The following is a 23,207-nucleotide window of genomic DNA, read 5'->3' on the forward strand; positions in this document are numbered from 1 at the left end:
GCAGCTGTGGCAGTACTGACAATATATGTTAGAAAAACGGCACTATGCAAAGCAGTCAATAGGCTGACTTAAAAGCAGTATGACCAGGAGATGCGCTAACTACCCGTACCAACAGCTGGGCTGTTTACAAAGGCCTTACAACTTGAATGGCAACCTGAAAGCTGGAACAATGGACAGTCATAAGTCACCCCCTCTCGGGACAATAACTGTAAAAACACATTCAGGATACCTGCCAACAATGAACTGTAACTGTCTACCATATCTCTGCCCACACTCCCAACATGTTAGCTGGGAATGTGGAAGCAGACGCACTCACACAGGATTGGAGCAGCACAGTTGAAACCAGGGAGGCAGCAGAATGGCTTCATTGGACAAGCAGACACTGAGGGTATCAAACCCTGTGGTATCTAGTCCCGCAGTTCCAGCTGCCAACCATGTGCCAGCAGCTAGTGGACATCCCTAGAAAGTATCCTTCGTGCTCCCTGGGCACTCCACATGGGCTACCATACCAAATGGGACACATCGGCCAGTCATAAATCCCAGTAACCCAGTGGCAAGTAAATTTCATTGGTCCCCTTCTGCTCTTCAGAAGGTGTGAGGTATGCTTTTCCTGCTGTGGAATAGGTATAGGACTTTTGTTAGCTTTCTCAGTGGGGAAGGCAAATCAGAAGGCCACAATTCAGGGTTTGGAAAGGGTAAGCACTCTGTATGGCATATCTACACAAATAAACAGTGACTGAGGGACACCTTTCATTAAGCAAATAGGCCAATCCTGGGCCATAAATCAAGATATTACGGGAATGTTCCATCTGCCCTACAATCCTACAGGTACAGGCCTTATCGAAAAAATAAATGATTTGTTAAAAGAACAACTAAAAGATGATAAGAGGTCCTTACAGCAGTGGACTAAGAGGCTCGACCAGGCCTTAACTCACTTAAGTGTCCTAGGCTGCTGCATCTGTCCTCATTGAAATGTTGATGGCTAGACCAATGCTGGCCCTGAGAATACAAGTCAAAGGGCCCACTGTTTTGCCACAGAAAAGAGGAAATAATAAATCATTTGTTGTTTCCTGCTTCAGACCATACAAAATATGGAAAGCAAATTCAATTGGCTTTCATGCTGACCTATGCAGCCATGTTGGTTAAGAATCTTAAGACCTTGGGGAACAGGAGTCACCCAAAATATTGTAATAAAACCTCAATTTATACAGAAAATCCCTGTTAAAATCTTTACCACCAATCTGAAGCCTTTTATTTCCATGGGAACCTTATGCATGACTATGTGGATCCTTCTTATGCCCAGACTAATAATTGATGCAATGATAGAGAGCTCTCAAGATTTTCAGGGGAAGAATATCTGGGATTTAAAACCTTCCCATAACATTCCTCTGCCTGGTACCTTATTATTAACCAATGGAACACGAGCATGTATATTGTTATATCAGCAGGAATCCGTTGTTGTTGTTCCCCATACATATCTTTCTTTTCGCCCATAGCATCCTAACAAACACCTTCCTACAGTAACTACAGCAGTAGCTCATACCCACAATTGAGCTCAATGTTGGGTTTATATGGACTTGCCATCTTCAGGTGCAATTCTTTGAGCTATAACCCCTGCAAATTGCACTGCATGGAATACCCTGCTTGCCTGGCAGAATGCAGTGCATTAGAAAATCTAGAAAAACATTCTCATTTAAGACTAAAATCCAACTACTGTCCTATAATGAGACCAAGGTTTATACCTTCTCCCTTGTACAGGAACAGGTGATCAAGCCCCAACCTGTAGTGGTATATGACAGTTTAGAATGGCTAAGGGCAGAAGCCATAACAACAGACCATGTTACCTTTGTACAAAATTATGTGATGGAATTCATGATGTTAGGTGCTACCCCTCAAACCCTTGCAAGCTGCCCCTTGCATCCCTACCTTTGTGGAGCATTTACTTCCTGAATGGCCACCACCGGGAAAAGTCTTCTCCTGTTCATAAGTCCTAATAAAACTCATATCTGACTCTATACCTAGGGTGTTCTTTCATCTTGGGGCTGCACCAGCCCAAGCCCCTCAAAAGCTGGGTTAGAGCACCACCTCATTAGCACATCCCTTCACAGATTCCAGATTTAGAGCAGAGTCAAACAGCTTAGGATTCCCCGTAGTTTCCCAGATCCACAGGTGTCCCAATCAAGGACCCTCTAAGGATCCATCTTGGGTGGGACAGCAGCTGGGACCAACACACATACCCACATACCAGGGATAAAGAAAAGACTACCAAAATCTACATCTCCCTCTCTGCCATAATGACAGGGGAGAGCTAAAAGAGAAAGCAAAGACTATGACCTAAAGCTAGAAGTGAGTCTAGCAGGTTTGTTGTTTGTTTGTTTTTTTTGGCATGGACAGGTAAGTCCAGTAGATTTTGATACCCACAGACTTCCAAGTTCTGCAAGGAGTTTGCCGAAGTAAGATCATCTTTATTTTTAAAACAATAATCAACAAGCATCAGTCAAGGTATGTGGCATTTTGGGGAATAGATACAGATGTGTTTTGCGCTGTTGACAATATTGAAGCAAAAGAAACATTAACTAATTAATTAATTTTGCAACACTCATTAAAAGTGCCTTTTAAACTTACATATATATATGAGTGCCTTACAATCTTGTGGAATATATATAAGTAGAGCAATATATTGAGTGTCAAGAACCAAGGGACTATATAAATAAATACATAGATGAGAGATGATTAGTAGATAGATAGATAGAAGATATAGATATAGATACACAAACACAGACACAGATACTTCGTGTGTATGTGTGTGCATATATTAGCCATATATTTAAGTTCCCTGCTTAACTAAAAAAAAAAATGCTTTGTTCTATGGATACATGTATATTTTATTTGTGAATGGAGGAATTCATTTGAATTCAAATTTATAGTGTCCATTCCTAAGCCATCCATCAAGAATAACAACAAACTTTTAAAGTATTTGTAACATAAATATGAAAATCTAAATAAATTGACTGTACGACATTCCAACATCCATTTGACTCACTGCGACCAGAATGATTTCCCTAAAACATGAACATAATCATGACAGTTCTCTGAGCAAACCCTTCAATGACTCTGTTGTCCTCAAAATAAAGTCCAGTTTTCTAAGTATCGTTTTAAAAGGTTTTCATCTTCATGATCTGACCTCCTGCTTACCGATAGCCTGATCCCGCTTCCTAGTCCCTAGAACTTGCTGCTCCATCATACTTACAGCTTTCTAAGTCTGTCATTCTCTCTCTTACCTCTGGGTCTTTGTCCATGCGATTCCTTCTGTTTAGAACATTTCTATTTCCCTTCACTAGTATAAGCCTTCAAGTCTCAGGTTAGACTCACTTCTAGAGAAACTTCCTTGTCTGAATTAATTGCCCCTTTTCTGTCCTGCCATAGTAACATGCAGATTTATCACATCCTGGCTTTAATGTCTGTTCACTTGTTGTTATCCCCCACTAGACTCTAAGCTCTTTGAAGGCAGAAACCATATTTTGGTCCCTGTTACAATCCTAGCACCTGTTGCCTGGCACATAGTAAGTGCTCAATAAAAAAATCTATTAAATAACTGAATGGGGAACTGGAAGTCAGATGTTCACAAACAGCCATGGTATCCTGCAAATTACCAGGTAGGAATCCACTCAAGCCTAGAGCCCCATTCCCAGGACAAATGGCCTGAACCTAGTCACTAAATCCAGATGTGAGATCTGGGTCAGGCTGCTAATTCACCTACAGAGAAATCCCATCCCCCAGCTCTGAACTGAAAACATTCTCAAATGGTGACAGTTTATAAGGAATTTCTTGGCTTCAAAGGAAAATCCCCACCTCCTGTGTCTCTTCAGAGAAAGCCTGCAGAATGTCCGTCTGCCTGGTGTAGTTTCCATTGGCGTCCTGCAGACCCTGCAGAATGCGCTCCCGCAGAACCAGCACTGAGACCCGCAGCTGGTGCCAGAGGAGCTGCACTGCGTGGATGTCCACAATCACGTTGACGGAGTAAGACAACAGCTTTAGGGAGAACTCGGTTTCAAGGAGGGCATGGATTTGCTCAACATGATCAGAAATATCTTCACAGATGTCCTGCAATTGAGAAGAGTGAAATATGTGAGAACTACCTTGTCTTAACTTGGAGGGCTAAAAAGTTCACCCCTCCACCTGACACCAACTATCAGGGCTTAAATCACCAAGAACTCAGGTTAGTGCATGTTGGATACCTGGCCTTTGTCTTAGTTAAGATGCATAGCTGTAGGCCATATTCCTGGCACTGGGCCTTTGGTTGCCTACAGACAAGTCAATCTTTTTCTAAACCACAAAAATCCTGCTCTTCTTCCAGATGCACAAATTCAAAGTTCAGCCAAGGTGAGAGAGGTCACCTCACAAATCTATTCTCTGTTCTCTTTATTTTACTCCTTGTTTGGGAATTTGGCAAGAGAGGCAATAGCCATTCCCTTTGCTAGAGTATGTTATCAGGATATAAGCATCATCCAGACACCTAACATGAAGAAAGGCAGGCTAGAATGTAAGGTTCTAAGGCATACCAACCCATTCTCAATGAGCCATGGGGTCATCAGTATATGGGGCAATTTTCCTTCACCCACAGGGGCACAATTTAATATTTAGATTTACAACAGATGTCTATTTCTGCAACCCACACTCTGCAAGGAAAAGTGAGAGGCAAAGCCAGAAAAATCCCAAGGATGAAGAAAGACAAAATACAGTTTTGTTTTTACTTTTAAGAGCTATTTTAAATAAAGGCATTACTAAATCAAATTTTCAGTCCCCTTCACACATACTGGGTAGGCAGACTGGGTATCTGACATGTCAATTTATTCCTACAATTTCCCAAATTTCCATTGTGCTGTTAGAGGCCAGCAGTATGAAATGGGTAGCATCAATAGTCGTATTTACTTAGGTAATTTAAGGGTCCATTAAGCATCAAAATGATGTAGGTGTCAGCCAAAAGTGTTCACTTACCAATTTTCAGTTGTGCATCAGTGATTTTTTAATGGGACTTTTATTTATGATTTGTCTTAAGTCTAAAATATTAAGATAGCATTTGAATTATGAGGCTTCATGAGAGTTTAACAGTCATTCTGTACTGGAAACATGATCTTCTGTTTGTATGTAATTCAGCTACTATTTTTTAAAGAAAAACTAAAATATAATCTGTATCTAACAATGTGGAATAGTAATAGACAAAAAAAATCTATTGAAGAATGATGGAAAGTTGTAGTGCTGAATGTCAAATAATAATTAGTACATAATTTCAATAAATGCACCAATATTAGTTCTTGAAACCCAAGAACTAATTGGTGGTAATAATACAAATTAGTGATAATACTCTGAAACAGATTAAAAGTTTAAATAGACTTTGGAGTTATATTAGGTCAAGTTCTTCCAAATGTGGCCCATGAATGAAGGCAGTCCAAAAATGATTTGAGGCAAAAATAACCCTTTTAACCAGTACATAGGAACCAGTCCCAGGCAGGTTGCTGATATTTGCTGAATCTCAGCTGAGCTTAGCATGAAGGATCAGGTCTATAATTGCTATCATCAGATATTCTATCTTGTCTGTGGTCTCACGCCGGGACCTGCTGGGAGCATCCATTCTGCTCATCTCCTACATCTCCTATTCCTAGTACACTCGACCTAATGGTACCCTCTGCCCTCTTCGGACGTTCATCTCCATGTCTACTGCCTGCTATGCCTCCCTATCTTCCCTCCCCCACTGCTGTTACCTACATTCTTCCCCTTCACTCCCCAACAAGAAGAATGCATCCGGTTAACAGCTTTCCCCTCTACCGGCGCACACCAGCATCTTAGGTCATTTCAGTAGTCGCCTGCCGTGATGAACCAGTCAACACCCTAGCCTCGAGGTTCCTTTATTCCACAACTCTCAGACCTTCACACCCACTCAGCTGGGCCTCCGCCACAGTTCCGCTCAGGACCTCGTCTTCATTCTCTCTATGCAGCAATAGCGGAAAGCCCCGGAAACCATCAACCCTCTTTGTCCAGCCTCTTCGCACCTCTTCTCCCATGACAGGTGCTCTTCAAGCTTGTCATGGCCACAGCTTACCTACACTCTTTTTTTTTTTTTTTTTTCATATAATACCCTTTTCTTAGCACAACATCCATTGGATAACTCCAATCCCTCCCTTGGCAGTGTTCTCATTTTCCTCACACTCTTGATTTCATAACTCAGAGCGTTCAGTCTGTTTCCTGGATCCCAGGATAAGATGTAAGATGCAGAATAACTTACAAACCTTGCAGAGGAAAAGGCTTGGTTAACCTTTAACTCATTTGCTTAGAATACAAAAGATTATATCCAGCCTTGGCATCATGAAAGCTTCATGCCAAAGCATGTGCCTTCTGCTCCTCTTACACATGATTTGGCTCCTTCATAAAGGATGTCAGAGCCAGGTCATGGGTCAAGATTGCCAGGCAACTATTGGGGGAAACAATCTATAAAGGCACTAAAGCCTCTGTGCCAGTTAACTTAGGTTTCCACACCCTATTTCTCATGTAACTGGGAAATGTGAATTGGCCCTTTTCCCACAGAAGCAGATGGGCCCCAAGGGAGAAATAAACACCCTTCCCAGAAGCGCTGACCTGGCTCTGTTAAGTATTTTGGCATTGTGAACATGCAGTTTCAGCTGAAATTCTGAAACTATAAATAATGTATGCATAGCATGGTGCAATTTTCTAGAGCTTATTAACTTAATTAATTTTAAGCACTCTAGTATGTCACCACTTGTTTGGTTTAACAAAAATCACATGCACACATAAACTACAGAACAGGAAATACACATATATGTGTGTATATGTGTACACTCCCCCATATGCACATACACATGTATTCTCTCTCCTCACAGACATGAACGTTGCTTTGAACAATTGAAGAGGGCTTTGTCCATAGACAGTTAAGTGAGTGATTCTGAACCTATACATACTTTTTAATGTTAGAAAATCAGCTCTTCCTTGCCTCTCTGCATAGGTTTTGAACAAGTATTTAAAGAATAATCAATTTGAAGCTTCTGCATGCTTAGGCCCTTAACCATTGCCAGTTTGTTGAACACTCATATTAAAGAAGCTGAAGATTATGGAGATACTGCTTATTTTAATGCAGTCAGTTAACTAGGTATTACAGACTTTTAAAAACAATTTGTGGAATGGTTTCCTCACAGCAGGAATTAAAAGGCTCTGAGGTCTGCTGGATTCTGTTGCAGCCCCTGTGGGCACTTGATTAAAACTGTGAAGTAGAAGCATGGCAGGGAGGGGTCTGGGGACTTGAGTCAGCCTGGCTGATTCACGTAAGGAAGCGCAGGTGCTCAGACCAGACGGGACATGTGAATGGAACAGGCAGCACCTGGAAACTGGATCACTGCATACGGCAGGACTATTTGGTGGATAATAGACTTGTGAGCACTGCAGAGTCAATCGATGGAAACTAAGTAGTTTCTACTGAGTTTCTACTTAATCTCAGAAGACATTAACAGTCTTTTTAGGAACATAAAAAGATATTCCTTCAGAACTGCTCTTTTATATGCATGTTTTTTTAATCTTAAGGACCCAATTAACAAAATATTTCTCCCATCCACTTATTGAATGTATTAACAGGAGATGAAATCTTTCATTGTACAATTAGAGATTTTAAATGACTAAAAATGGTAATGCTACTTGAGCTGAATATAGTGACTAAAATTCACAGTGAAGTATAATGACCCTACAAATGTACATGTTCGATTTTAGATTGTTTCCTTTGATAGAGGCGAGGATGTCAGCTGGCAGAAAACTGAGTGTCTATAGGGGGGCTACAATCAGTAGAAGGATGAGGATGCTAAAGACTGTGCGTATGAATGACAGCTGCTGAACCTTTCCTGTGTCAGTGTGGGAAGTGGTTGTGTCCACCAGTGCGTCTTATATAAAACAGATTATTCCTGGAAACTTTCATACCCTAATTCTGACCCTTATTGCTATCAGTTTTAGCCATTCTCGCCAATGACTTTGCCAGGCTTTTCTTCTTTGCCCTTTAGATTCCTTTCCTGATTTCCAAATATGCCTTACCTGGGACAAAGTGACCATGGAAAGATCCACCAGTCAGCCCTTCTCTCACTCAGAAGCCCCCAGTTCAGTCTATTGCCCTTAAGACTGCTCCCAACTCCTGGACACGTAAACCATGTCCAGGAACAGAGAGCTGCAGACCTCAGAACTCAAAAGGAGAGGAAAGGCAGATCTGGATAGAGTTGGCTAAGTATACCAAGACAAGCTTGGCCTGGAGTTGGCCCTGTGATGTTGTCCTGTTCTTGGACAAATGAAAGCTAACACATCTAACTTTCTAGGAAAATTATTATTTGGCAACAAAATTCTGTTTCATATAATTTATGCAGACTTTACCATTATCAGAAGGTAGCTTCACCCCCAGGGGAATTATTTCCTTATTTAAATGTTTTCCCCAACTAAAGGGTTGGTTCACCAAGGCCTCTTTATATAATTAGTGGCTACCAGTGAGTTAGATACTCAATACTTCTGATGATGTGGATCTCACTTTAAACATATTGACAGTGAACAAAAAACTAATTTCAGTAGTTTAGTTTTATTTTTAAATAAAACTACATGGACTTACATGAATTAATTCATTCCCTTACAGTTTTTCATCTGAGAAGCCATGTTCTCCAGCAAGCTCATTTCAATGACAAAATCAATGGATGTACCAAAGAATAACAGTATTTTCACTTTAAATTGAGGGTATTTTTTAAATGTCCCCCAATAATAGCCAATTTTACAGATGCTCAAATTATCCCCAGCCCAACCATATGTATTAAAAACAGAGGGAGATGTAACAAATAAGATATCAGTGACTGAAAGACTTCAAATAGAGTTAAGAGGCTACTCTCATGCAAGTCAGTTAATATTGCTACTTACCATGGGTTGCCAAACCCCAACTAAAATGATTCCTGTCAATCCTCAAGAACACCTAGGTAGGGCTCTAGCTGAGATTCTAGAGAAGTTTCACGCATTATGAATACTTTCAAGAAAATTACAAACACCAGATGACTTCCTAGGCCAGATAAATCCTGGAATACAGAGGGTCCAGCCTCTCCAGAATATCAACTAGTTCCATCCCCATATGCCATATAACTAACAGCCCTTCCCAACATGAAAAGTTAGAATGGGCATAGCTCAAATACCCCTAAAGATTGAGAGAAAGATCAAAGGAGAAGATGGAGTTACAACATAGAAGATAGGATTTAACAAATGAGTATGACTGCTGAGTCATTATGTTGATTATTATTTTAGTCTCCAATATCTTGGAGCCACTAGGAGGAAAAACCTAAAATTGTGGAACTGCAACCCATACCAAACTCTGAAATCTGTTCTATAACTAACTGCTGTAGATTGAATTGAAATTTATTGCTTTTTTTGTATGTTATTTTTCACAATAAAATACATACATAAATAAATAACACCTTCCAGAGTGTCTGTACTGATTTACCCTCCAGCTTTCAGTGTATGTGGTGACACCTGACCCCTATTTCTCCTTCTGTGATAACTATATAATATTCCACTATATGGTGGAACCGTGATTTATCTACCTGTTCCCATTTTGATGAACATGTGGATAGTTTACAATGTTTGGTTACAATAAACACAGCATATTGAACATCCGTGTAAACTGAAAACAAAACAAAACAAAACAGGGATAATACCTTTAAAAATTAATTTGCTTCTGTTTTTTCAGCCCCTGAGGCGTTCCCTGCAGGGAGGGAGGGAGACATGCAGACAGAAATTGCATCAAGAAGGTAAGTGTTCATGATGTAGATGTATGGAGAGGAAATGACTGTGCCCATGGGGACAAAGGGAAAAGGTGTGAGAAAGCTTCACAAAGGAAGAAAAGTTTGGGTAAAATCCTAAAGAGACAACCAGAAAGATGAGGCAGAGAAGAGTATTCCTGGAAACAGCAAGGTCAGTGTGGTCTCCATAATTGTGGACTGGAGTTTGGTGATAATTTCTGAGACATAGCACCAAATGCACAGTCCACTAGAGAAAAAAAAATACACAAATTGGACTTCATCAAAATTAAAAATTTTTACTCTGAAGACAGGAGCAAAAGACAAGTTACAGACTGTGAGAAAACATTTGCAAATCAAATATCCAACAGAGGACATATATCCAGAATACATAAAGAACTCTCAAAACTCAGCAGTAAGAAAACAACCAACCCAATTATAAAATGGGGAAAAGACTTGAACAAACACTTTACCAAAGAGGATATAATGTGTAGATATCATGCAAAGAGGATATCATGCAAATAAGTACATGAAAAAAAAAAGTTCAGCCTCGTTAGTCATAGGGAAATGCGAATTAAAACTACAGTAAGATACCACCACACACAGATTAGAATGAATAGAACTAAAAAATACTGAAAATTCCAATGTTAAGGAATTCCAGAGCAACTGGAGCTCTACACTGCTGATGGGAATACAAAATGGTACAGTCACTTTGGAAAACAGCATAGCAGTTTCATTTAACGTTAAAAACACAGTTATCATGTGACCCACCAATTTTACTCCTAAAGAAGTCAAAATTTACATACACACAAAAATGAAAAGCAGCGCCATTCAGAATCTCCAAACATAATATTCTTCAATGAGCACACAGATAATAAACTATGGCATATCTCTATAATTCAGCAATTAAAATAAATAAACTGGTCGCACGGTGCTCAGCTTGCCTGTGAGCATAGCGCTGCGGATGGCGTTTCCCAGCCCGCCAGTCCGCCCGCCGCCTCGTTCTCGGGCCCGCGCATGGGGTTCCCTGGACGGCGGATGGGGTTCCCCAGACCGCCCGCGGCCTCCTGGTCCGCCACGTCCTACCCACGGGGCTCTGCTCTCCGTGCGGAAATTCACAGACAAACAGGAATGGATAACAACAGAAAACGGTACTGGAACAGTGGGAATCTGCAATTTTGCACAGGAAGGTTTGGGAGGTGTTTTTTACTGTAGTCTTCCTGAGGTTGGGACAAAACTGAACGAATGAGGAGTTTGGTGCTTTGGAAAGTGTGAAAGCTGCTAGTGTACCTTATTCTCCTCTATCAGAAATAACAGAAGTTAATGAAGGTCTTGCAGAAAATCCAGGACTTGTCAACAAATGTTGTTGCAAAGATGGTTGGCCAATCAAGATGACACTGAGTAATCCTTCAGAACTTGAGGAACCAATGAGTGAGAAGTATATGAGAAATTATATTACATAAAATCTATTGAACAGTGAAAATGGAACCCCTAAATAAACTTGTCTAAAACAACTTAATTCAGCAACATTTTAAGTTACTGGTGAATAGAAATTTATGATAACTTTTAGTAATACCAATAGAAAGCAGAAACTACTCACTGCAAGTATGCTATTGAAAAGAAATACTCCTTAACTTTCTAATGATAGCAGATAAACACAGTTTTCATCTCTTTCACACCACCTATGATTTAGATAAAATAGTCTAGTTATCCGAGGTAAATTATCTGAGGATCTAGTCTAAATTATCTGAGGTAAAAACTACTTGTAAAAATTAGATAATTCACAGTTAACACTGTTATCGTAAGCCTTATGTGACGTAACTCGCTTACATCAATCCCTGAATTTGGGTCAAAAGACTTTGATATTTTCATTGGAAACAACTGGGAGTGGAGATCAGTTTTTGTGAGTTGTGCACTGACAGGTGAGGAGCAGTCCTATACCACACTTACTGGTGCAATCTTCATTCAGTGAAGCAACAGCCTTGCAGCAAAAGAAAAGACCTTTAATAACAATAAAACTTCTCCATTAATCATGCATTTTGCTTTGATGTTAATGTTTCACTCAGTGATTCTACTATTTGTGGAAATGGTAAGTTAGTCAAAATTTGATTTTTCTCGAGTAAAGATCTAATTGCCTGATTAAAAAAAATGAACTATTGACACATACAATAATTTGAATAAATCTTAAAAGCATTATGCTGAGTAAAACAAACCAATCTCAAAGGGTTTCACACTGTATGATTCCATTTTTATGACATTTTCCAAAAGATAAAACTGTAGTGAAGTGGAACAGATCAGCAGTTGCCAGGGATTGGGGGTGGGGAGAGCATGACTATAAAATGATAGCACAATGAAGTTTTAGGATGATGAAATTGTCTGTATCCTGTGGAGGTGATTATAAAAATTGATACATGGGTTAAATTCTGTAGAATTGTACACCAAGAGAGTAAGCCAATTTTTAAAATAATAAAAGAAAACCAGCTGACAATCTTTTAGTAAAATGCATATAAAAATTTGTCTTGAGTCACATACTCTCTTCAGATTCCTGGAAACTGCAAATAGCACAACTCTATGGGTCCTGACACTGATTATACGGCAATCATCAGCACTAATTCTATAACTTCTACATTATTTTCCAGCAAGTGAAAAATAAAATGAGGACAATCTGGAGCCCATCCCAAGGTGGATTAAAGCAAATGACAGAAGTTAGCAATGTATCTTCAAGGTTGTATAGGTATTTTTCCACAGATATTACTGTGCTAATAAGGGAAAGTGATGCTTTCCATTTTCTTATTTAATTCACATACAGCACAATAGTCTCCATTGCATTCATAATTATTTGCAGAATAAAAATGCATTTAAGACATTATATTACCAACTGACCCCTTTACTCAAGCTTCTAAGCAACTTGTGGTCCTAAAACTTCAGCTGCGGCCACCTGTCATTGGGGCAAGAATTGTCTATGGTTACTGAAGTAACCAAAACACTCTCATGATCTGAGAACGTTTACAAATAAACCCTAGGACTTGTTGGGCCAATTTGTTTTGTTTTCTTTAAACAAAGCTGTATGTTTTTCAATTGTATCTTAATTCTTCTAGATAGAAACAGGATTGCTAAGATAACTGTGATGCATTTGACCAAGTTTCACCAGCCTGGGATAGATGAGGGCACCATTCCAGTGATTTCCATAATCATGTATTGTCAGAGCTATTAGTACAACCTCCTCAACTCCTGATGATTGTCCCTTGGAAGAAGTCTGTTTGCTGCCTCATCATGAGGCCACCACATCCTTCGTCAGCCACTCTGAAAATATTTTGAAGGAACCATCCTATTTCCTTATGAAATTATAAGTACCCATGTGTCAACAGCCCCCAAAGTGTCCCAAGCTCTGTGCGCAGTTGGAGGGAAATGCACCCTCTCCAACTTGTCACCCAGACATTGAAGCAACACGCAGTGCCCTAGTCTAAGTCTCACAAATGCAGCCTCTCCCACTTCTCTCTACTTCTTGCTTCCCTTCATGAATCCCCAAAAGAGACAATGAAGCAAATCCCTTAATACTTGCACCCTGCCTCTCCTCAGAAACAAATAGTAATCAGTAGGCATTTCTCCTTTCATCTGCAACCCCAGATAAAGTTTCTCTACCACTACCCCTGAAAATAATTTAACTGTTTCTTTTTAAAACAATGTGTAGGAACTTAACTTGCACTGGTCTAACTGTAGGACCCATTCTGATGGTTTTTCTAAAACAAATGTGAAATGAAGCCTACTTTTAAAGGATCATTTTCACTCCTATTTCTACCTCTTTCCTGCCCAAGTTTTAAAAATCTTGGGCCTATCTAGGGCATCTTGTTACATTTAGAAGCAAAGGCTTTCATGTTCTAAAATCAGTAAGCAAGAAAGCAGTAAATATAAGAGGGATCTTGTATGTATATTTTGTTCTTACTAAAAAATGCCATGTCACCCTGACTGCTCATTTTACCATGTGGGCTTCATATGTGTGTGTGTTCATTAGAAAATCTGAGAAGAGATTCTTACCAAAACATGTATGTTATTTTAAAATACAGATGCTAGCCACTTATAAAAAAACAACACACAATTAAACCATTTGAACTAAAACTACAGTTTTATAGAAAAAACTTCCTATTGCAGAATATTAACGTCCTCTTCAGTTGACTATGAAAATTGTGCTTTCTCCAAAAGATTAATAGAGGTTGCTATAGCAAGATATTTTTTATTTCATCAAAACCGGAATGCCCTTTTTCTTCCATCTTCTAGCAAATATCTAATGGCCTCAGGTTTTTGTCACAATGAGAATGGCTGTGGTGGAGCTCAGTGGAGGAATGCCTGAGGTGTTTTATGATCATCATAGTATTTTTCTCCCAGGTTTGAAGAACGTAATGGTTTGTAAACAGAGGGTATTCTTTTTTATTGAGAAAACTCTGAAAGAGCGAGGACAAAAATGAGCTAATTTGTGCGGAAATTATTTTGCTTCTTATCATTAGTTGTTGTCAATCTCTTTCCCTGACTAGATATGACCTTTCTGGAAGCAGGACAGTAAGACAGGAACATGTCTTACTTACCTACGTATCTGTAATGCTACGCTGCTAGTACAGTGTCCAAAGATTGTTTTCAGAATTCAATTGGATAAAATATTATAGTTCACAAATGAAGGGAAAAACTTTTAAAAGCAAGCACTTGTTTAGTTTCCTCTCTCGAATACATTTACACCAATCGGCACAACATTAGTAAATGTAAATAATTGATATTTGGTCATGTCCTGTTTAGATTAGGGGAGATGCTGAAAAAGCACACCGATTTGTGACTTTGAGGGAGACGGTGGGAAGATAAGGAAGGATGTAGATGCTGAATACAACTTGGAAGACTTCACAGGCTCTGAAGGTTTCTTTTGCTTTAACAGAGAAGGGACCAATCAGAAGTTCTGTCTGGCCATATTCATTCATATACCCAAATGGGGGTTGTTTTGCTTTTCATGCCTTTAAAAGCTTTTATTTTTTGTATGCTACAAGGCGGGAGTCACATTGCAATCTTTTTCCATGTGAGTGTCCCATTACTGCAGCATCATTTGTTGAAATTTTATTTGTTTGTTTGTTTGTTTTGTATTGGGGAAGTGCATGGGCCGGGAATCAAACCCAAGTTCTCCTGCATGGCGGGCGAGAATTCTACCACTGAACTACCCTTGCAGCCCGCTTTACAAGCTTTTGTTTAAAATTATTATTTAAAGGCTTCAGAGATTCATTGATTGAAACAGTACTTTAAATTCCCAACCCCAGGCTCTGAAGTATTTCTGAGGAGGGGGCGGGGGGAGGGGTGTAATGAGCAAAAGTTTAGAGGAAAATTGGAAATCACCAATGCACATTGAAGAATTTTTTTTCCCTATTGGAGCTATTGCTTAGTCACACTCACATTCAGTGTTCTACATGACTCAACTAAATAAAGATTCAAACTCTGAGTTCATTTAATCATCACAAAAGTCACAGCCATGGTCTTGACTCTGAAAAGCTCATCTGGAAATTGCTTAGATCTGCACTTTCCCCAAGACATTTTTATAGGGCTGTTTTCTTTGCAATGTTTCAGGCAGAACTTTACTGAGAAGTCTGTGGTGGTGCTTACATTATTACATTGTGCTTGCTATCATGCAAATTCCTGGACCACTCCTTCTGAAGAATCTAATTTAGGAGGTGGGACCAAAGAACCTGGGCTTTCTTTAGCAGGCCAGTGCCCATGATGCTGGCGTTCCATGCACCACACGTTGAAAAGAACTGAGCCAGTGAGAGCTAATCTGTTTATGCTGACTGACAGGGAAGCCAGGGCTGTATGCAAGCCTGCTGCTACGCAACTGTAAAAACAAAACTTCACAGCAACTTGAAAGGTAGCCCACACCACTGACATTACACAGATGTACCTACAGAAGAATTTATACTCTTTGTGCCTCAGAAAACAGTTTTCCACAACTTCATTTACTCAGTGCTGAGAGTAGTGTGATAATCTATACGGTACACATCAGGTTTTTCTGCTTGTTTTTTTTTCTCATATTTTCTTTATAGAATAAAACAGACACACAAAAATCAGACAAAACAAACACAGAGTTTGCTAAATTATTATAAGATAAACTCCCTTGCAACAACCACATAGGTCAAAAAACAGAACTTTGCCAGCCACCCCAGAAGTTCCACCAGCTGCCCTTCCTCATCACAGACTCTCCATCCCTCCCAAAGTGTCCCCTTATCCTGACTTGCATTGCACTCACTTCCTTACATCTCTTTCGGGTTTTATCATCCAAGTGTGCATGCCTGGATACTAAAATTTAATTTTGTCTGGTTTTTAACATGATATTTTTTTTAAATCTCTTTTAACCTACAGGTTACACCTATATCCCTTTCCTTTTCCTACAATTTATCTGTTGAAGAATGTGGAGCATTTGACCTTCAGAATTTCCCACAATTTGAACTTTTTGATTACAGGCACTTGCAGCAGTCCAGCGCATTGATTTTTATATCCTCTTTACATCACACAAATTGGTAACTGGATCCAGAGGTCTGATTAGTCTCAGTTTCAATTCCTTTGACAAAATGGTAGGTAATGTTTTTTCATCAAGAGGCACTTAACTGTGGCTTTTGCTCTTTTTTGATGTCAGCAGTACTTGATGCTCAGAATCAAAATCTGTTAATTCGCTGGAGGCTGCAAAATGTGGATGTTCTAATTTCATCCATTTATTTCATTTACTAACTAGAATAACTTTATTAGAAGATGGCTTCCCTGTATCTACTAATTGGTTACTCGGAGATACAGTTCATGAAAGTCAGGATATAATCTTGAATTTTTCCTTTTATTTACTCAGTTCTCAAGATAATAAATAGATTTTCTGTCATTTTCAGAAGATAACCAATTAGCCCGTTTTCTTAATATCACTTTTTACTCATGGATATAAACATATTTCATGAATTTTGATCAATTGCAATTCTTAACCTTGAAAATCACCTTTGGCCAGTAGAGAAACTTCAATTTGGTTTCAGGTAGATTCTTTAATAGCATTTGGTAGCTTCTTTGTTCAGCTTGTTTATTTCCAGACTTGAAATCAGCCATTTTTTAAAGATGTCTTGGTTTCCTTTAGTGGGGAAAACATCTCTAGACCACTATCTGGACCCTAGGGATCCTCATTGCTACTGAGTGGGTCATTGTTTCTAGGCTTTTCAAATAATAAAGCTATGAAGTATGTACATTTAAAAACACTTGGGAGTTTATATTTCTAATTCAAGTTGAGGACTACAGGGTTTTTACCCAACAACTTCTATACTACTGCTGTTTCTCCTTTCTTCCATATCAAGAATCATGGTTCTCAAGGACACAGGACATGATGGAATGAAAAGATCCCATAATTACTAATTGATTTTCTCTCACATATACTTGAAATAGCTTCAGAATAACCAAAATAATACTACCCTAGTACTACTAATATTGGCCCTAATGAAAATGACTAAGACAGGCATTTATAAGACGTCTGATCAAAGTGGCTTTTATAACTGAAGAGTAGTTTGTTTTAACTGGTCATTGAGACTATTGAAGTTACATTCTAGTCTCACTAGTCACCAATTTGTATTATACAGTTTAAAAGTTTTGAGGTTTTCATTGCTAATATCATACTCAATTGTGAAAGACTTAAAATCTTCTCTCTAACATCTAAGCTTTCTCTCTAAGATGTGGAATAAGACAAAGATGCCCACTGTCACAAGTGTTATTCAACATTGTAGTGAAAGTTCTGGCCAGAGCAGTTAGGCAAGAAAAATAAATAAAATGCATCCAAATTATAAAGGAAGAAGTAAAACTTTCACTGTTTGCAGACATCATGGTCTTATTTAGAGAAAGTCCTAAAAAATCTACAACAAAGGTACTAGAGCTAATAAATGAATTCAGCAAAGTAGCAGGGTACAAGATCAATTACCCAAAAACCAGTACTGTTTCTACACATAAGCAATAAGCAATCTGAGGAGGACATTTTAAAAAATCCTTTTACAATAGCAACTAAAATAAATAAATATATAGGAATAAATTTAACCAAGGATATAAAAGACTTATACATGGAAGACTATAAAACTTTGCTAAAAATGTCAAATAAGACCTAAATAAATGGAAAGACATTCATACTCATGGATTGGAAGACTAAATATTGATAAGCTATCAATTCTATCCAAAAATGATTCACAGATTCAATACAAAATTCCAACAGCTTTCTTTGTAGAAATGGAAAAGTGAATAATAAAATCCATTTGGAAGGGTAGAGGGCCCTGAATAGTCAAAATTATCTTGAAAAAGAAGAACAAAGTTAGAGGATTCACACTTCCTGATTTTAAAAATGTTTTGAAAAGTTACAGTGGTCCAAACAGCATGGTTTCAGTACAAGAATAGATAACCAGATCAATGAAATCAAATTGAGAGCTCAGAAATAGACCCTCACATCTTTGGCCAATTGGTTTTTGACAAGGCTGCCAAGTCCACTCAATTGGGAAACAATACTCTTTTCAATAAATGGTGTTGGGAGAACTGGATCTATATGCAAAAGAATGAACTGGGGGGTGCCTTTATCACACATATACAAAAATTAACTCAAAATGGACCCAATACCTAAATTAGTGTCCAAAATATATAAAGAAGCCCTACAACTCAACAATAAAAAGACCAAAAACCCATTTTAATAATGGGCAAAAGACTTGACATTTCCCCAAAGACAATATACAGATGGTCAAAAGGTACATGAAAACATGCTCAACTTCATTAACTATTAGGGAAATGCAAATCAAACCCACAGTGCGATACCATTTCACACCCACTAGAATGGCTACTATTAAAAACAATATCAATATTGGAGAGGAAGGTACACTCATTCTTCATTGGTGAGCAATGTAAAATGATGCAGCTACTGTTGAAGACAGTTTGGGATTCTTCAGAAAGTTAGGTATAGAATCACACATGACCTAGCAATCTCACTTCTAGGTATATAACCAAAGATTTGAAAACAGGAACTCAAACAGATATTTGCACAGCAATGTTCATGATGGCATTATTCATAATTGCTAAATGGTGGAAGCAGCCCAAGTGTCCATCAATCAATGAATTCATAAATAAAACATGGTAAATACATACAATGGAATATAATTCAGCCATAAAAAGAACTGAAGTTCTGATACATGTGACAACATGAATGAACCTTTGAAGACACTATGTTAAGTGAAATAAGCTAGACATAAAAGGACAAATATTGTATGATCTTAATGATAAAAAATAATTAAAATAAGCAAACTCATAGAGTCGATATCTAAAATATATATTACCAGGGCCAGGTTGGGGGTAGGGAATAGGGAACTTAAATTATACAGAGTTTCTATTTGGGTCAATTATAAAGTTTTGGAAGTAGATAGTGGTGACGGTAATTAACATTGTGGATGCAATTAACAGCGCTGAATTATTTTGTGAATGTGGTGAAAAGGAGAAATTTTACATTGCATATATGTTACTAGAATAAAATAAAAAAAAACAGTGAACTGTACAACACAAACAGTTAACCCTATTGTAAAACAATGGACCATAGTTAATAGTACAATTATAAAAACGTTCCTTCATGAATTATAACAAATGTACCACACTACTGAAAGGTGTTAATAATAGGATGGTATAAAGGAAATCTGTGTTTTATGCATGATATTTCTGTAACCCCAAAAACTTCTTTAGAAAAAAAAAGTTTGGGGGTTTGTAAATTCTTTTCTCATCTTCAAGGTCCTCTTAGAAGGAAGAAAAGAAGACTCAATAAAAATATGACTAAGAACCACATGGCGCCTAGTTCTCCTCTGGGTAGGGAGCATCCCTTTAGTTTCAGAAGGCATGCCCTGAGAGACTTCCTGCCTCAGCAGACCCTTCTAGCGTTTGCAGAACATCTCAGAATACCAAAAGGACAAAAATAAATAAAGGTAGTGATCAATTATATACCAAAGAAAGTGCACCACTTCCTGCCCTCTAATGCTGGGTGTGCCAGGTAGAAACTTGTTTTCTTTCCAAGACAGGAATAACAGGACATGGAGCTATCCTTATGACTTATTAGTTTAGGGCTATCCAATGATGAAGATGTTTTCACATCAAGCAGTGGACCGTGAATATTTCTTCATCACCTTCTTACACAGCAAAGGCTGTGTAATTTACATATTTACTTTGTTTGTTTAGTGGTCTATATGTCATTTCCGTCTGTTTATTTCCATGAGGTCTGTCTGCCATGGGAAATTCCTGTAAGACAAGAAATGTGTTTGTCTATCTTGCCTTAGAGAGTACAGTACCACATGCAAACAGAGTCTAATACATATTGAATTGCTAGTAATACTGAATTTACAACCCATGAAATAGAAACTTGAAGATGAGCATAAGGAAGAATAAATTAATCACAAAATATAACAAAATATACCTAGATCAGTTTGCACTAGGCTAGGTGTCAGTAAGCCCTAATGTTTGGCTCTGATGTGTTACCTAATTTTTCTATGCTCCAATGGGTCACTGAGCCTCAGTTTCCTACTCTGTGAAGACATTGCTGGGTAAGTGATTGCTACTTTCAAGCTCTAAGGTTTTATTTTGTCTTCTTTCTCTTTATTTTGTGTATCCCTGCAGCATTGTATAGCCTGAGCTTTAGTAACCCAGAAGACTTTGCTTATCCCTGAAGATCCCTGTAAAATGGCTGCGATTTTTTGGTAGTAGTAGAATGAGCACTTTACTCAGAGACAGGAGACCTGAATTCCACTCCAAGGGACATTGAAAAGTATTTCTCTGGCTCTTAACAGGCTCTGAAATGACAGCACAGAGCCTTACCATCAGGCTGAGGATGAAAGGTCTATAAGTCACCAAGAATAGAGGCGAAGATCCCCATTGCTCCTGCATCCCAGGGTTTAGGGGGGCTCCTGAGGTGCTCTTTGGATTGTATCTTCCTTAGTCACCATGGTGGTTTCAGGCCACTCCTCCTCCACTCTCTGCTACCCTCACCCCCCATACTCCTTTAAGTTTCTTTCCATTTGCTTGTACCACCCACTCTTTATCATAGTCATGTAAGACATTATTTCTAAAATTCTATCGATATCTATTAGCCCATTAGATTTATTTTGCCTAGTGTGCAAATTTTGCTAGATACTATGTTGAAAAAGTATTTTTAAGGTAGAAAGGGCTTTATAATTTCATTTGCAAATACTTTCTTTTCTTTTCTTTTTTTTTGACCTACTCTTTTTTTTTTTTTTTTTTTTTAAAGGAAAGACAGAGAGAAGGAAGGAAGGATAGAAGGAAGGAAGGAAGGAAGAAAGGGAAACATTTTTAAACATTTTCTTGTTTTATTGTATTCTGTTTCTCCGTTTTTTGTTACATGGGCTGGGGCCGGGAATCGAACCGAGGTCCTCCGGCATAGCAGGCAAGCACTTTGCCCGCTGAGCCACCGCGGCCCGCCCTGACCTACTCTTATATACTCTTGAAACTGGGAGAAGTTAAAAAGATGATAGTTCTATTTGGGATTTCATTGCTGACTCATGTTGTGACCTTGGTCTGTTCAAACCTTTTCCTTAGATGATCTCTTTATATATTTAGATCATTAAGACTATGGCACAACTTCTAAGGATGGGTTTCTTTGTCTTCTTCTCCCACATAAATATCCACAGCAACTAGCTTAGTTGTTGATTTGTATTTAAACACCTACGACATACTTGTTGGGAGCTAACATTACAGAGCTTATATCCGAGAGCACAGAACAGGAAATGAAACCTCATAGGATCAGGGTTCTATGAAGAATTAATTTTAGGGCCCATAGTTAAGACCCCATAAGTGAAATAACAACCAAATTTGTTTTGAAGTCAACGCCATCTCCTCATGTAGAGTAGGTGGGAATTCATGTTGTCAATGAACCTTTCCAGAAAGCTCTTAATCATGTTCCCCCTTGACCCAATAATTTCATTCTTATGAATTTGTCTGAGACAATAATGGATTTACCTACTGAAATGCTACACACAGCATTTCAGTAGAGCAACCAAATGTCAAAAGAGGAGATTGGTTTAAAATGATATGGTATTCCAGATAATGAAATAATACACATATGCTTAAAATGATGTTGCAAAATACATTTAATGGCCTGGGGATATGTTCAAGACATATTGCTCACTGAGAAAAAGTAAATTATAAAAGAGTTGTATAAAAAATCTATAGTTATGTAGACTCAGAACTAAAAAAGATGTCAAAATTGTTCATAGTATATTCTCTAGGTAGCAACGCTACAAGTGATTCTTATGGCACTGTTTATGTGTATGTTTTAAATTTGCTCCACTAAAGATTCATTTCCTTTGTTTAAAAGACATAAAAAGGGAAAATTAAAAACAACATCAACAATACAGAAGTGAAGTCAGTTTCCATGATAAAGCAAGAGTCAAGCCATGCAGATCAAAATATGCACAGAATGTAAACTACAGCACAATATTGAGGTGATGGAAGAAAACTAAGGTCAAAGCTACAGGCTCCTCAGACTCCCAGGACTCATTTTGTGTAGGCAGCGGCCTGTCACCTTATTTACGAGGGCCACCCTGCCCTTACCCTCTTAGGGATCTATGTCAGGTGGCCAGATACTATTAACCAGGTAGCAACGAATGAATAATACATCAGGAATCACTGGTTAGCAAGACTTTTGACTTTTTAAATTTAGCAGGCTGAAATAAAGACCTTAAGGAAAAGGCATTTACTTGTCTGCAATAAGAGTTGGATTGTAAACATTCCTCATCTCCTCTTCCTTTTAATTTGGTTGATTGATTTGTCCCTGAGTGTGGCTGGATAGATCAACAACTCTCTCATCTACTCTTTCATTCAAGCCCCCAAGGGGGGACATATTCTGAAGACAGATCCTTATCACTTAAAGAGAGACCTCAGTTGTATTTAGGGATGATCCCCACACCCCAGGATTCAGCATCTTCCATTTTCAGGTTATTAGAACTTTTGAGTAATTTCTGGGGAAGTGAAGACATCCGCAGAGAATGTAGGGTTCCCTTTGGGGTAAACGTTATATGACTAAAATTTTTGTCTTTCACAATTTGCTTAGGAACTATTGCAATACAAAGTTTTTGCTAATTGATTTATATAAACTTTTGTTTACTTTCATCAACCCAAATGATATGTCCTAGTGGATTTGTTTTGTTCCTATACTCTTCCATTTTTCTACAAGATTCAAAAGGAGTAAACTGTATACATCTATCACATTTTATGGAAGATTTAATGCTAAGCATCAGAGCCTAAATTAAAACATAGAGTCAAGTTTATGTCTTAGTTTAGAAAATCCATTTTGGTATTTTGCCTGCTGCACGCTTGACTGATTCTCCACAT

At 38.3% G+C, this 23,207-nt stretch overlaps 1 protein-coding gene and 1 pseudogene across 11 annotated transcripts in view; one reads left to right on the forward strand and one right to left on the reverse strand.

The window, feature by feature from the left end:
• AKAP6 (A-kinase anchoring protein 6) overlaps positions 1-23,207 on the reverse strand; it is a 661,506-nt gene that overhangs the window by 266,341 nt on the left and 371,958 nt on the right. For all 11 annotated transcript variants that reach the window (XR_013162220.1, XM_077126982.1, XM_077126983.1 and 8 more), the window contains one exon: positions 3,853-4,104. Coding sequence is in view for 10 of the 11 variants with exons in the window: in XM_077126982.1 (XP_076983097.1) it covers positions 3,853-4,104 (252 nt within the window). In the remaining variant the exon portion in view is untranslated. The remainder of the gene's footprint in view (positions 1-3,852; positions 4,105-23,207) is intronic.
• Positions 10,777-23,207, forward strand: part of LOC143656467 (protein lin-28 homolog A pseudogene) — a 74,547-nt pseudogene continuing 62,116 nt past the window's right edge.

This window comes from Tamandua tetradactyla, chromosome 14 (assembly GCF_023851605.1).
Source record: "Tamandua tetradactyla isolate mTamTet1 chromosome 14, mTamTet1.pri, whole genome shotgun sequence".
Taxonomy (NCBI): domain Eukaryota; kingdom Metazoa; phylum Chordata; class Mammalia; order Pilosa; family Myrmecophagidae; genus Tamandua; species Tamandua tetradactyla.